The 17,185-nt window shown below is 37.6% G+C and overlaps 1 protein-coding gene across 1 annotated transcript; it reads right to left on the bottom strand.

The window, feature by feature from the left end:
- Nucleotides 1-15,789: 15,789 nt before the first annotated feature.
- LOC110899064 (glycine-rich protein 5-like) lies at nt 15,790-16,466 on the bottom strand. Its single transcript, XM_022145942.2, has one exon. The coding sequence runs from the start codon at nt 16,392-16,394 to the stop codon at nt 15,984-15,986; it is 411 nt and encodes a 136-aa protein (XP_022001634.1). The 5' UTR covers nt 16,395-16,466; the 3' UTR covers nt 15,790-15,983.
- Nucleotides 16,467-17,185: the final 719 nt, after the last annotated feature.

The following is a 17,185-nucleotide window of genomic DNA, read 5'->3' as shown; positions in this document are numbered from 1 at the left end:
GTTAAAAATGAGAAATTTAGACTCAGATAGAAATATCCTCGAGAAAGAAGCTAAATGGGTAATATGTAATTATTCGCTACTGTGAATAATGAAGTATCAATAAATATGGATTTAGAAACTTGGATATGGGTAATTATCCAAGCAACATGTTATTAATGAAATCTTTATGAGGAAGAACGACGATCACACTGATGAGTATGAATGAATAAAGGATCAGTAAAATAAATGAATTAAAAGTGTTGGAATGAAATGACGCGAGTAAAAGATGATCTACGGGATCACCATAACCCTCGGGATTATAAGCTGAGTCAGGGTTTAAAGGATTAAATGAACCCCGTGTCAGCAATAGAAAGAAATAAACCAAAAAGGGGGTGAAAACCTAAAGAAATAACTTACGAGACTAAGAAAAAGAACCTACGGGTCAGTAATGTAAAGCGAGGAAGCCGGTTGTAACTCCCCGCGTAAAATAATAACGGAAGGTAAAATTTATATAAAAGCAATGAGTTTTGCTAAGTTAACCGAACGGGTTAAAACTAAGAGATCACGAAAAGTCTGGTTGACAAAAAGTGAGGGATTTCACTGAAAACATCTAAACAGGCAGGAATGATAAAAGAATACACATTTTTTTTTAAATTGTGTTATTTCACAAAAAGGGTAGACCCGAAATTAATGGGGCATGAACTAATGGTGACTAATCAGTTTAGCCGATTGGTCTGTTCGAAGTCAAATTAGTGTTGGGATTTATACAAAACACGTGTCAATATAGAGCTAGTATAGAGTAAACATGTTGGCAAACTCATACTATTGAGTGGTCAAATGACAATTTGGACAAATAGGCGATAAGATAAGAAATACAAGACACAAGTTAAAGTCCATGAGGACTTACATGTGGAAGACGCATGCGTCGAGGTAAATGATAACTTTCGACTAAAAGAAACAAGGTCTGAAAAATGAAATTAAGATGGTTAGGTCCAAACCAAAGGACTACTTAAAGAAGGTTTCGGGGACGAAACCCTTTTAAGGGGGGTGGACTTGTAACACCCCGAAAATATAAAACTTTATATTAAAATTATATAGTATACAATAAACGAAAATAAACTAACTAGGAATAAACAACCTAGTTAGTCATAAGTCTAGTTATAACAAAGAAACTTGATTAAAACATCTAAAGTTTAACTTGGCATTAGTTGGAGGGCCAAAGGTGTTAAATTGGAAAAACTTGATTTTATAAAAACATAAAATTAAAATCCAAACACACAATAGAGTGTGTCTGGATCAAACAGAACATAGAGGAGGCGACCAAACTCACCTTCAACCCTAATTCTAACAAATTGATCAAATTGAAGGTTCAAATCAAGCTCAAATCGAAATCCGAGCATAGATTAGTGATCACCGCAGTAAAGGGATCATAAGGTATGTAAAATTTCATGGTTTGATTTCATCTTGATTTCTAGATGAACACATGAGATTCGAAATCTGAGTTTGTATGATTGTTATTTGGATGAAATTGTAATGAAATCATGTCTAGGAGTAAACCCTAGTCATTAGTTTGTTTAATTAGGGTTTAAACTATGAAAATTTATGATCATCCATTATATGTGCTTGATGGGTTTTGTAGATCCATGATGAACACTAGAATCATGATTGTCAAACTAGTGTTGTTTGAAGCTATATGAATTAAAACCAGAATATTGATGTGGAATTTGATGTATGAACTTGTGTTAGGTGTTAAAATTTGGCCAAATAAATAGTCCTGAGACTTGGTTATGGGTTTAGTAAAATAATGCCCTTTAGGTGTTTGTTGAAATGCCTAAAAGAAGGCTAAATATCGAAAATTCTGAATAAAAACGCATATTAGAATGATGAGATGAATTATGCGTGATATGTCGTGAAAGGAGTTCTAAACAATATATGGTTAAACTCTATAGGCAAGGAATCCGGATCGTTAAGTGGACAAGCCGGTGGAGACACGCGTCTGAAAGGAGCGCTTTAAAGGTACGTAACAATTAGTTTCGTTACATTATGCAAAAATGTTTAGTTATAGCTTGTTAATAGTATCGTGGTGTGATATGCGTGTTTGATGTGTCATTGAAGTGACGAAGTTCACTCGATAGATCAAACAGGTCAAATTTAATGATTAGAGTATGTTTGGTAAGCCATGGAAGTGACGAAGTTCACTCGGCAAACCAAATGGGTCAAAGTAAACGGTTAAAGTATGGTGGGAATAAACCATACGGGTTGAAATGAACGGTTAGAATCGTTCGGTGTATCATAGAGAACGGGTCAAATATTGGTTAAAATAAGTTTGGTGTGTCGTGAAGTGGTGGATTCCATTAGACAACCAAACGGGTCAAATAATGGATAAAATGGTAGCGTTGAAGTGATATGATAATCACTTGTTGATTTTGAATTATGAAAGCATTGTCCGTTGAATGGACATGCCAAGAGCATAGCTTTGCTTAAAAGAATCCCATGACATGGGTCAAAAGGAAAAGTATCATATTTTGTCGATTAGTAACAATGTTTGATTGAAATTGTTCATAACAAGCATGACATATTGTGTGCATAAGTTTTGGGTATGGTATGATAGTGACACCAATGTTGACAAGCCTGGGTAAAAGTGTAACTTTATTTAGAAACCATTGTGAGTAAATTTTGTATGGTTTGACATATAACCAAACGGGTCGATAAAAAGAAAAAGGGAATTCTTAGGCGATCAGCCTATAAACAAGATTTTAGGCAAGTAATGATAATAAACGGGTCCGTATTTAAATTACGGACACGTAGGAAAAAGAATCGCGCAAAACGGACTTGTAGAATGAAAGTTAGGGACGTTTAAAGATAGATTATTGGTATTTTATAGAGCTGAGAATCTGCAGCACAAAACCAAGCAACATTCTACCGAAAATAGGGTGTCGCGTCATGCGACACCATAACGGTTTCATAGTCGCGTCACGCGACGTCTGTCGCGGCCTGCGTAAGCAAAGAGAGAATCTGTCGCGGGGCGCGACAGACTCAAAACCCAGAATTTTTGTTTCGTCTTCATTATTTGGTATTAGTACTTGATTATGCATGTTTTAATATTGTCAAAACTAACAATTAACATGATTTTGACATTAGGTGAAGTTGGTCTCACTCCGGATGGCGATCAAGCATGAATTCGAGAACCGAACACAATATTTTGAAGCTTCCGCGTTTATCTAACTTTGATGTAGAAAATGTTCATTTTGTAAACACTTAAATTAACGTTGTCGATGTTTAAACTAGTTAATTAGTTAACTAAGATACTATTGTCATGAAACCTTATTATTTTGTATAACTTGAAATTATGCATTTCTTATAAAAATGCGTATTTTATGCTAAATCCCTGAACAAATGAGACGGGTGTTACAAACCGAGCTCGACCCAGCTCGAGCTCGGCTCGAACTCAATTCGAGCTGGCTCGGCTCGAGCTCGAATTTCAAATCGAGCTGAGATTTGAGGCTCGAGCTCGACTCGATTAAAATTCGAGCTAGCTCGGGTCGGCTCGATCTAGCTCCAATTAACAAAAAATCGCAAAATTTACTACTTAAAAAACCCTAAAAATGAATATTTTCATAGACTAAGGGCCATAATTGCAATTATAACCAAATGGCTAAATATGGATGTATCAATACTTAAATCTCTTTATACATTTTCCTTACCTTCTTTTATAAGGGAGATACTCCCTTAGTTTTTGGCTTTTGAGCGATGTGGGACAAAAATATGAAGGATGTAAACCTTATCGAGCTGGCTCACGAGCTCGCGAGCCGAGCTGGCTCGTTTACAACTGAGCCAATTTTGAGCCGAGCTCTTTTCGAACTTTTTTCGAGCAAGTTTCGAGCAAGCTGCGAGCCACGAGTTTTTTGAACACCCCTAACTAGGACATGTACATTATAAAAGGGTTAAGGAAATGTCTAAAATGAGCTTAATTCCACCTATTAACATAAACAATGATAAATGCCATATTTGCAAGTTGAATAAGATAACTAAAAAGCCTTTCATGCAACATGTTCATAGGGAAACTAAAGTGTTAGATTTGATACATAGCGATCTATGTGACTTTCATGCTACACCATCACTAGGTAATAAAAGGTATGTAGTAACGTTCATAGATGATGCTACTAGATTTTGCTATGTGTATTTGTTGCATGCTAAAGATGAAGCTCTTGAAAAGTTTAAGATCTATAAAAAAAGGTAGAGCTTCATCGGAGTGGGTTGATCAAAACCCTACATACAGACAGAGGTGGTGAGTATTTTGATCTGGTGTATTTCCAATCAACTGGAATAATACACCATACCACAGCTCCTTACACACCAGAACAAAATGGTGTGGCGGAAAGGAAAATAGGACTCTAAAGGAAATGGTCAATACCATGTTGTCCTATTCGGGCCTAAGTGAGGGCTTTTGGGGTGAGGCTATGTTGACAGCTTGCTATTTGCTAAATAGGGTTCCAAATAAAAGGAACAAGACCATCCCTTTTGAGCTTTGGTATAAAAAACCATCTGAGATGCATAAGCTAAGAGTTTGGGGTTGTAGAGCTGTGGTGAAGCTCACTGATCCTAAGATAAGGAACATAGGGGAAAGAGGTATAGACTGCATTTTCATTGGGTATGCAGAGCATTCATTTGCTCACAGGTTCTATGTTATAGAACCAAATGACTACGTGTCTGTGCATACAGTAATTGAGCCAAGAACTACAGAGTATGATGAGAATAGATTCTCTTCAATACCTAGGCCTAGGGACATGGTTCCAAGCTCTGGCTGATCGAGTGATTGATACTCCTCCAAAACCTAGGAGGAGTGGTAGAGCAAGAAAAGATAAATCATTTGGTGATGATTTTCAACTGTATACGGTTGAAGGATCTAGAGATGAAATTAAAATTCAATATCAATATTTTTTCAATATTGAGGAAGATCCTAGAAGCTATAGTGAAGCCATGGCATCTCGTGATGTAGCTTTCTGGAAAGAAGCTATAAATGATGAGATGGACTCTATTATGCCAAATAACACTTGGAAACTGTCTGATCTGCCTCCTAGGTGTAAACCACTTGGTTGTAAATGGATTTTCAAGAAGAAGATGAAAGTAGATGGTTCAATTGATAAGTTTAAAGCCCGACTGGTTATCCAAGGCTTTAGACAAAAGGAAGGAATTAACTACTTTGATACATATGCTCCTGTAGCAAGAATATCCACTATTAGATTGTTGGTTGCCTTAGCTGCAATACACAATCTTGTGATTCACCAAATGGATGCGAAAACCGCTTTCCTGAATGGTGATTTGGATGAGGAGATATATATGAAACAAACAAAGGGTTTTGTTATGCCTAGCAATGAGCATAAGGTGTGTAACCTAGTTAAGTCATTATATGGCTTAAAGCAAGCACCCAAACAATGGCATCAAAAGTTTGATGATGTGGTCTTGTGTAATGGTTTTGTATTAAACCAAGCGGACAAGTGTGCATATAGCAAATTTGATGATTTTAGGAAAGGAGTCATAATTTGCTTATATGTAGATGACATGTTGATCTTCGGAACTGACCAGGATAAAGTTGTAAAACAAAGAAATTTTTGTCATATTGTTTTGACATGAAGGATATGGGGGAGGCAGAAGTGATCCTAGTATAAGGATCAAACAAGAGAACAATGGCATATCGATCTCTCAATCTCATTATATTGAGAAGATATTGAAAGAGTTTAATTTTCATGATAGTTCTCCGGTTAGCACTCCAATGGATCCTGCTTTTAAGCTCTCACCTAATGAAGGTGTAGCTGTAAGCCAACTTGAATATTCAAGGGCCATTGGATCTCTCATGTATGCCATGAATAGCACTAGACCAGATATAGCTTATGCTGTTGGAAAACTTAGTAGGTATACTAGCAATCCAGGTGCAAGTCACTGGCAAGTAATGAATCGAGTATTTAGGTACTTGAAAGGACCATGAAATATGGTTTGACTTATACAGGATTTCCTTCAATTTAGGAAGTTATTCGGATGCAAGCTGGATTAACAAAAAGGAAGAACATTCTTCCATAAGTGGATGGACTTTCTTCTTGGAGGAGGTGCCATATCATGGGCATCTAAGAAACAAACTTGCATAACTGATTCGACAATGGAATCTGAGTTTGTAGCCTTAGCCGCAGCTGCCAAAGAAACTGAGTGGCTAAGAAACTTGATTTATGAGATTCCATTGTGGCCTAAACCTATATCACCAATATCTATTAGATGTGATAGTGTTGCTACCTTGGCTAAGGCCTATAGCCAAGTGTATTATGGGAAGTCTAGACACTTAGGTGTCAGACACAGCATGATTCGTGAGCTCATCATGCATTGGGTGATATCAGTGGAGTTTGTGAGAACTCAACAGAATTTAGCCGACCACTTGACCAAAGAGTTATGTAGAGATCTTGTGCACAAGACGGCTGTAGGGATGGAATTAAAGTCCACTTGAGATTTCTCGTGTTAAGATACCAAATTCCCACCTAATATGACGTTAGGTTCTGAATTCAATGCGAAAATCTTAACATGTAGAAATTGGAACACATTAGTAGCATCATCCCAAGGTATGTGTTCAGACCTGCAAGTTAAAGGAGGTTGAAGGTTTCTTCTTAACAGTTCTTTGAAAAATTGCATATGCAGGTGCAAGAATAAAGAGCTACCTATATGAGAATGAAGGTTAGCCGCTTCAAAAAGCTAGGACTTGGCTTTGATATGCTCATTGAATGATGGGATACATGCTAGTAAAAATAGTGTCAAGAAAGAACATTAGAGTATGTAAACTTGTGTGTATATTATCTTCATGTATTCATTGAATGTTGGATCAGTTCTGTTTAAACATAATGGAAAACATGAAAACATACCTGTCACCGCAGACAATGCCATGGAGAATCCAGTGAGAGAAGAAGCCATGCAGTTCGACATCTTTGTCAAGGTGATCTGGTTCCTCCTTAGGGTGCTGACTGATGATGGTTATTATGAACCTGACAAGGGAGATCGGCTATGGAGAGGGAGGTCGAAATTGATGTTATGCTAAATAGGTTATCTGTCTAAGTGTGTAACCTTTTAACCTCCACATAAGTCTCCTTATATACGCACCCAAGAGGAAACCTAATTAGTTAATAAGGGTAATATGGTCCATCAACAATTACCAACTAATTATTTAATAGGTTATTATATATTTTGATCTATATAATGTAAATGATTATAATGGCTACTAGATTAAATATTAAAACATAATATATTTAATCTTACATTCTCCCACTTAGCCGAGTAATCATTTACTATGAGTATTAGATAAGCCTGATCAGGAGTTAACACTCATTTTAGCCTTAAACAAGAACTATAGCAGAGAAATACAGCCGTTGAATCATTATGCGACTCAGGACCCCCATTAGTCATACTATAGCCTTAATTTAAAACCTAATCGTTATGATCAAAATATGCATAAGCCCTTTGTTTGATTTGTAACTTTATTTGTCTATATGCCATTATACCGGTTGAACATATTATAAGAGACATACAAAATCAAATTGAGGAAATTTCATTAATCATATAACATAAGCTAGTACAATATGTTCAAATAAAGCATTTACTAAATCCCAGATTCCGAACATGTTCTTCGTAAAACTTAGGAGGGAGACTTTTAGTCATCGGATCCGCAAGCATATCTTTAGTACTAATATACTCGATATAAAGATTATTTTCCTCAACTCGTTCACGTACGAACAGATATTTTGTATCGAGATATAAACCAGCTCTAGTCGAACTGTTACTGTTCGAGAAACTAACGGCAGCTGAATTATCACAGTAAATCTTCAATGCTCTAGAAATGAAATTAATGACTTTGAGTCCAGTGATCAGATTTCTAAGCAACATTCCATGACAAGTTGCGTTATAAACAGCAATGTATTCTGCCATTATAGTGGAAGTTGTGGTCAACTGTTGTTTATGACTCTTCCAAGAGATAGGGCCGCCTACTAACATAAAGATATAGCCCGAAGTGGATTTCTTGTCATCTTTGCATTTGGCAAAGTCAGAATCAGAATAGCCCACCACATCTAAATGATCACTTCTTCTATAAGTCAGTTTATAGTTTTCGTCCCTTGCAGATATCGAAGTACCTTCTTAGCTGCTTTCCAGTGATCTAGGCCAGGATTAGTCTGATAACAGCCTAGCATTCCAACAATATAAGCGATATATGGGCGAGTACAGACTTGAGCATACATCAGGCTCCCGACTACTGACGCGTAAGGTATCTGGCTCATTTGCTCCTTCTCAACCTCTGTTGTCGGACACTGGAATGAACTGAAAACATCTCCTTTAACTACTGGAGCGACGGAGGGTTTGCACTATTGCATGTTGTAACGTGTAAGGACACGATCTATGTAAGCCTTCTAAGACAATCCTAAGATCCCTTTGTGTCTATCTCGGTGGATTTCGATGCCAATGACGTAAGAAGCATCTCCGAGATCCTTCATGTCGAAGTTATGCGAGAGTAACCGCTTCGACTCATGCAACATGTCTAAACTATTACTTGCCAATAAAATATCATCTACGTAAAGGACAAGTATAGTAAAGTTGCTCCCACTCATCTTGAGGTAGGTGCATCGATCCACTTGATTCTTCATAAAACCTTGTTTCTTCATGACTTCATCAAACTTAAGGTACCACTGACGTGATGCTTGTTTTAACCCGTAAATGGATTTCTTCAACTTACAGACTAGATGCTCCCGACCTTCAGGTTTCAAGCCTTCAGGTTGTTTCATGTAAACATCTTCGTCCAAGTCTCCGTTAAGGAAAGCGGTTTTAACGTCCATCTGATGCAGCTCTAAATCAAAATGAGCTACTAGGTCCATGACGATCCTTAATGAATCTTTACGAGAGACAGGTGAAAACGTCTCTTTTTCTGAGTGTAGCCCTTTGCAACCAATCTCGCTTTGTAGCGTTCAACGTTCCCATTTGGATCCAGTTTTGTTTTGAACACCCATTTACATCCTACGGGTTTGACACCGTTGGGTAATTCTACCAAATCCCAAACGTCATTTTTCTTCATGGATTCAAGCTCATCAATCATTGCTTTATTCCATTCAGAAGACTGATCACTGCTTATGGCTTCATTAAGAGATAGGATCATTGAGCTTTCCGGGATCCATTTTAGTCAGGTAGGTAAGATAATCATCCCAATTAGTAGGCCTTCTTTGCCTAGATGACCTACTGAGTGGATTATCGGGTTCAGCGTTGTCTTGGCTTTGAGCGTTTGATGTGCCTTCGTCATGAGGTATGATAGGTTCTGATTGTAGAGGTGAATTTGGAGTTGGTGCAGTAGCTTCAGGTATAGTAGTTGCATTGGGTACAAGAGGAGTAATCGGAGTAATGGTAAGCGACGAGTCTCTCCCTCCCGCGTCTTGTACTTCTTGCAATTCTTCGTAAGGGTTGGTACTGCTCCCACTGACCTTTAAAATCCTCCAGGAACGCAGCACATTTGGTTTCAACAATACGGGTGATATGAGAAGGACAATAGAAACGATAACCATTTAAGTTATCAGGATACCCGATAAAGAAACAGGTAACTGTTTTTGGGTTAAGTTTCCTTAGGAAAGGATTGTAAAGTTTTGCTTCAGCAATGCAGCCCCATACTTTCATATATTTAAGACTCGGTTTCCTTCCTATCCAAAGTTCGTAAGGAGTTTTAGGGACAGACTTAGAAGGAACTCTATTGAGTATATGAACAGCTGCTTTTAACGCTTCAGTCCAGAGGAATAATCGTAAATTAGTGTTGGCTAACATACTGCGCACCATGTTCATAAGGGTACGGTTTCTTCTGTCAGCGACACCGTTCTGCTGAGGTGTACCAGGCATGGTGTATTGGTTCATAATCCCCTGGCCCTTACAAAACTCATAAAATGGACCAGGAGCTTGACCCACATCAGTATGTCTTCCATAATATTCACCGGCTCTATCTGATCTCACAACTTTAATCTGACGATCTAATTGATTTTCAACTTCAGCCTTATAATCTTTAAAAGTTGTTAGAGATTCAGATTTCTCCTTAAAAAGATACAAGTACATGTAACGAGAATAATCATCAATGAAAGTGATAAATGAAGTATGTCCTGTTATGCCAGCGATTTGGTAGGGACCACTAATGTCAGAGTGAATGAGTTCTAATAAATTAGAGCTGCTAGTGGCACCTTTCTTATTCACTAATGTCATTTTACCTTTAAGACATTTGACACATGTTCCAAAATCAGATAAATCGAGAGGAGGTAAGACTTCATCCTTTACGAGACGATTTAATCGTTCTCTTGAAATGTGGCCTAAACGTTGATGCCACAACATGGATGAAGTTTCTAAGTCTCGTTTCTCTTTCATCTTTGTGAGTGATTCATTAGTGTTATATGACAACAAATATTTGGAAAAATAATCATCTAGTTCTAATCTATAGAGACCACCATCCAGAATACCAGTACCATAAAGAACAGAATCATAGAGGATAGAGAGTTTGCGATGACCATGGGAAACAATAAAACCGTCCATGTCTAACTTTGGTCCTGATACAAGATTCCGAGTTACCTCAGGAACATATAAGGTATCATAAAGTTTAATACATAAACTAGTTTTCATAAATAATTGTAATGTTTCAATGGCCTTCACTTCTAATTCTCGATCATCCCCAACCTTAAGCGTTCTTTGGTTTCTTTCCAGCTTCCGGATTGTAAGGAATCCCTTAGTTGAATTGGTAACATTAATCATAGAACCAGAATCAAACCACCAGGAATTAGGAGGAACATTTAAATTATAGGACTCAAGTATCATAAAATAATCGTTACCTTTCTTAGCCAGCCACTCCTTAAAATCAGGGCATTCCTTCTGCATGTGTCCTGTCTTTTTACAGATCTTGCAGTGGATTCTGCCTAAGGAGTTCTTAGAGCTGGAAGGTGCACTTGTATTGGGATTGGGCCTTTGGACTTTAGAAGCATCCTTCCTCTGATGATTGTTCTTCCTTTTCTTAGAGTTGGAGGTGGTGAAGTTAGCAACATCGGTGGTGCGATCCATCCTCATACGCTCTTCCTCCTATATGCACATAGCGACCAACTCACTCATCGTCCATTTGTCCTTCTGAGTGTTGTGATTGATCTTGAATGCTTCAAAGGACGAACGAAGTAATGATGAAATGAACGAGGAAACCATCACTGATCTCCATTTCCAGCCCCTTCAGCTTATTGGCCATGTCATTCATCATCATGATGTGCTCGCGAATGCCGCTCCTCCCATCATACTTAGTTGTCACTAGCTTAAGGATAACGGTACTAGCGTGTGCTTTAGACATCCCCTTGAATTGTGCCCCCATAGAAGCCAAGTAGGTTTTAGCATCTTCAGAATCAGGAATGGCTCCTCTGATTGCATTGCTTATGGACTGCTTCATGAACATGAGAGACATGAGGTTACACCTAGTCCACTTTTCATGAGTCAACTGCTCAGCAGCAGTACTCTGAGTAGTAAGGTCTGCTGGCTTATTCTCTCTTAGAGCATAGTCAAAGTCCAACAATCGAAGTGTAAGCATGAGAGCATACTTCCATGCAGCAAACTTATCACCAGTCAAAGGTGAAATCCCGCAATTGGGCTCTGATAGTGGAAATAAGATGAGCAAGTTATGATACTAAGGAAGAAGTCCTATTGTGATCTAAGGGCATGTTAAACTAAGGCAGGCATAAATAATGACCATTTTACATAATGAAGCTGTGATATTGTCTATTACTAACATCAAAATAATAGACTTAGTTAAAATTCTACTTAAACAAAGACAAATCAGCTTTGGCCAGAAGTGTAATCATTTAAGCATGTGTGCAAAGTGGTTGTGACAAATCAGCTTTGGCCAGAAATAAAACAATCACTTTAGTTATGCACTCGTTAAGTATGCTATCTATGAAGAAATTAAATCAGCTTTGGCCAGATATTAAGACATTCATGTTTATGATGCACACTTAACATAGCTTTCGTAATACTTGAATGATAAGTAGATGTATCAAATCAGCTTTGACCAGAAATGATACATCAAAAGCTCTTTCAAGTTAAGCTATTTTGGTTTTGTAAAAACATTATCTAATTCTGATTAATTAACTAAGTAATTACAAAAACCAATTATTTAATAGCAAACCGCCTGTTAGCGCAGATCGAACAGCCTAAAATAATGAGGTTTCGAGTGAGATCTCGACTCAGTTATGAGGTCTCGAGTGAGATCTCGAGTCAAGTCTCGACTCATCTTGTAACATTATGACGTCTCGACTCATTAAAGTCTCGAGTCGCAACCTCAGTGTCTCGAGTCGTAATCATGGTCTCGACTGCTGTGTTTTATGAGATCTCGACTCCTTGATGAGGTCTCGATTCGCAACCATGGTCTTGAGTTGTGAAGATTTAAGCCCTTAGTCGAAACCTCAGTGGTCTCGAGTCGAGACCTTGTGGTCTTGAGTCGAAATCGTTGTCTCGAGTTGTGAAGATTTGAGAACACTATGATTTCGAGTCGAGATCTTGTGGTCTCGAGTCGAGATCTTGGTCTCGGGTCATTAAAATTGATCTCGAAACTTCTGTTACAGCTGTTATTGTGAAAACATAACTGAAAATTCGAATTCTTAGGGATTTTGAGATGTAATTTCCTATTTTAGTGCTGATCTAATCTTATCAAATATTTCGAAAAAATTATAATCTGTTTACCTAATAACAGTTTTCGAAAATCTTTGGAGGACAAAATCAGATCAAAACAGGAAAAACACTCAATAATCCGAATCATATTCCAAAACATAAAGGAATTTCGAATTTTCCTAAGAACATGTGATGAACCCTAAAAAATTAAAACTTAATTCTGGAACCCAAACCTGAATTTTAATAGTTTTTAAACAGATCTCGGTCATAAACATAACCCAGTTGATTTCGAGTGAACATATAATTAATCTTTATCCAAAAACAGTGATCTCGAGTGGACCTTTATGACTCGAAATCGGCTGTTAGGTTTATTAAGTTATCAAAATTCCGTTTTCCAGATTTCTATCCCAGAATTGATGGATACGAAAACAGAACCGACTAATCAACATATGCTCTGATACCACGTGTTGGATCAGTTCTGTATAAACATAATTGAAAACATGAAAACATACCTGCCACCGCAGACAGTGCAATGGAGAATCCAGTGAGAGAAGAAGACATGGAGTTCGACATCTTTGTCAAGGTGATCTGGTTCCTCCTTAGGGTGCTGACTGATGATGGTGATTATGAAACCGACAAGGGAGATCGGCTATGGAGAGGGAGGTCGAAATTGATGTTATGCTAAATAGGTTATCTGTCTAAGTGTGTAACCTTTTAACCTCCACATAAGTCTCCTTATATAAGCACCCAAGAGGAAACCTAATTAGTTAATAAGGATAATATGATCCATCAACAATTACCAACTAATTATTTAATAGGTTATTATATATTTTGATCTATATAATGTAAATGATTATAATGGCTATTAGATTAAATATTAAAACATAATATATTTAATCTTACATTGAATAGAAAGGGTTCAATCCTTAGCGACACCCCTATATTCGAATATTCGGAATGTGTAATATACTAATGTGAAATTCAATCGTCGCGATATTTCATTTATGCATAAGCTTGATTGTTGTGAATTTGTTTAAGTTAATCAAGGATTACGCTAAAATGGGGGTGGAATGTTAGATATTTTAATGTAATCGGGATTGACTTGGTGATCAAAGCGAATAATAATACACATCAAGCAAGTTAGTAGCCGCGGGAGTGCGCGCTTGTGTGAGTTATTATAATTTGAAGTGTATGGGCAGAGCCCGTAGTCTACGGGGGTTCCAAGGGGGCAACGGCCCCTTGGCGGGGGGTCCGGGGGCAACGCCCTTGGGAGCAGGGTCCAAGGGGTGGCAACCCCTGGGGGGGGGGTAGTCCAAGGGGCAGAGCCCCTGGCTTGGAAAAAATTATTTTAATTAAATTGTTTTAATAAAACTGTATCAGAAAATTTAATTTTCTAGAAATTAGCCCATTTTGAAATATTAAAACAATGGCAGTTTTATTGGCAGTTTTGTTTAAAATACTGAGATAACTGCCATTAGAGAGTTAATCTTCCCTAACCCCAAAATCCGTATTAAGTTTTTTGGTCATTTTTTTTCTCTGGTTCAGACAATTCGCAGACAAACATACCCTGGTTCAATTTCTCGAAAAATCAGAGTTGTATCCGATTGAATTATTAGGTTGAACCACTAAAATAATTTGATCTGAGAGTAATTACACGCCTCTCTGATAATCCGGTTTTTTAAATTCCCCAACATAACGTGTTTGACCATTGTATCTTCTTTTGAAAAACCATCACTGCAATCACCATATCTATCACGTATCGAGTATATCTGTTAGTTTTTTAGATATATTTTCTATTATTTCCTATATAAAATTAGATATATTCAACACGTGTAATATACGGGGTTTTTAAGATATTTTTTTTTTATATTTAGCATACAAAATTATATTTATTCAAGTCATGCAATACACGTGTTTTTTAAAGATATAACTTTTTTTATTGTTTGTTATATAAAATTACATTTATTTAACCCGTACAATACATGAGGTTTTTAAAGGTATAATTTTTTTATTAATTAATATATAAAATTACATTTATTTAACACGTGTAATAAAAGAAACTTTTAAAAATATAATGTTTTATTATTTAGTATATAAAATACATTTATTCAAATGTGTAATACACGGGGTTCTAACGTAGGTTGAAAAATATAATGAATGAGAACATATATAAACCAAAATCATTTATCATTTATATCAGATATATTATAATTTGATATTATACAACTATCGAATTATTATTTCTTATCGTCCCTATTAATGGCCCAATCTATTCTGTACGACAAAACTCTCCTTTATTTCCCTTTTCTCGTTATTTAGTAGAAAACAAATAACGTTATAACAAGATTATTTTTCGCACGTGATAGCTTGCAAAAAGTTAGAAATATCGTTTTAAAACCATTACAAGTTTTACATGCATTCTGGAGATACGATGGTTTGTGTCCACTTCACGTCTATCGAAAACACTATAATGATATTATAAGAGCATCATCAATAGAAATGTTTTTAGGTGATGTTTTTTTAGTGCTAATGTGGCACATGCTCAACCAATGAGAGTATTTCTCTCACTTGCCCTTCTCACAAACACATTTTTTCTCTCTCTCCTCTCTCCTCTCTACACTTACATAATTCACATCCATCTATTTTTTATCATTTTTCCTCACAAACATCTTCACACTCTCTCTCCTCCACCTCACACCCTCTCTCCTCCACATCACTTTCTCTCTCCCTAAAAACACCAAAATATCCCCTTATTGTGGATCTGTAAGTAACAAGACATGCAACAAATTAATGCTAATGTGGCACATGCTCAACCAATGAGAGTATTTCTCTCACTTGCCCTTCTCACAAACACATTTTGGAAAGCGAGAAACGATAGAGTCTTTAAAGGTAAAGCTCCGAAAGTGGAGGAGGTTTTTTGTTCCGTTAGGTCGCTCGGTTTTTTGTGGTTCATTCATAGATCTAAATGTATAGATACGTCGTGGATAGATTGGTGTAAATTTGTTTAGTTGGTTGTGATTGGGCCTCCCGTCGGTTTGTCGGGCTGGTCTCTGTTTAATGAAGTTTTCCTTTAAAAAAAAAACAAGACATGCAACAAATTAATGACAACATATCAATGATTGGAACATATAAACTGAAACTAAATAAGCTAATATGAATAGACGTTCGAATATTCTAGAAACACGACATGAGAAACAACAAAGATACATTGACTTAAAAAAGAGGTACTAACATAGTAACACACAAACAAACCAAAACATACCCTCTCACACAAACAAACCGAACATTATTACCGGCTGGAAAGTAGAGACCACAAAACAACTCTATGGATGAGGGAGCACGCCGCCACCTACACCACCACCCACAGGACCCCCACCACCAATACCACCACCACCGAGAGGTGGTAATCCACCAAAGCCGTTACCAAGACCTCCAAAAGTTCCCACACCACCGGCCGGGCCACCAGGTCCACCAAATTGATATCCCATACCGACACCACCAACACCATTTGCACCCCCAAAATCACCACCTACACCAACTCCGGTTCCCATCCCGCCAATGGGCAAACCGTTGTTCCCAAAGCCACTATACCCGCCGGTTCCACCAAAAGTATAAACATTCTTTTGGTCCGTTAGACCAATAGTATCTTTATTTTCTTTTGGAACGTCTCTAGCAGTGATGGCATAAACCGATATTGCTAGAACTACAGTCAACACAAGACAACACCTTGTCATTATTTTCACCTTTCTACCCTCTAAAAGACTGGAAGTTTGATGCAAGAACTTGTAAAGTGAGGAGGGTCTATTTAAAGGGAAAAATGAGAGTGAGGCACAGTTGGGACTTGGGGGTAGCTAGTAAATGAAATTTTAAAGTTTACATAAAAACACTGACCAGTTGACAGTGTAGAAATTTAAATTCATAAACTTTCACCTGCTAAAATGTTACGACGGGGTCATATAAGACTGTGGGGTATGGTGGGGTTTGGGATGGGGCAGGTGCTGACACGTGGAATGGGAGCCTCCCCCCACTGCCTGGTACGTGTCCGCGGGGTATGGTGGGGCGTGGGTTGGGCTTGGGTTGGGTGCACCGCGTGGCAGGGTAGTTTAAAAAAAATATATACAAAATTTAAAAAAATCACACAAACATTTATAAAAAAATACATACAACTTCATTAATATTTATAAAATTACATAAACCTAAAAATTACAAAATAAGAAACCTAAAGCGTTAAATAAATTTCAAAAAGGTCGATCTTGTCGAACGCCTTTTTTTTCCTTGCCGCGAAACTCTATGTTCGCCACCGCCACCCGGTCCTCGTGGCTTAACTCGCCCTCGGGAACGGCTTCGTAGTAAGCCTTGAAACGCTCGAGCTTGGGACGTAGCTCGCGCCATTTATGTTGGCACGCGTTCATGTTGTGGCGGTCGTTACCGACGTTTAGTCGGTAGGCTGCGAAAGCTTCCGTCCAATATTTGGTTTGGCCCGGTGGCCGCCCCTTCATAGCGTCAACGACGCTTGTGACTAGGG

This window comes from Helianthus annuus, chromosome 4, assembly GCF_002127325.2.
Source record: "Helianthus annuus cultivar XRQ/B chromosome 4, HanXRQr2.0-SUNRISE, whole genome shotgun sequence".
NCBI lineage: Eukaryota > Viridiplantae > Streptophyta > Magnoliopsida > Asterales > Asteraceae > Helianthus > Helianthus annuus.
The sequence above is the reverse complement of the archived record's forward strand: the minus strand, read 5'-3'. Positions and strand labels throughout refer to the sequence as shown.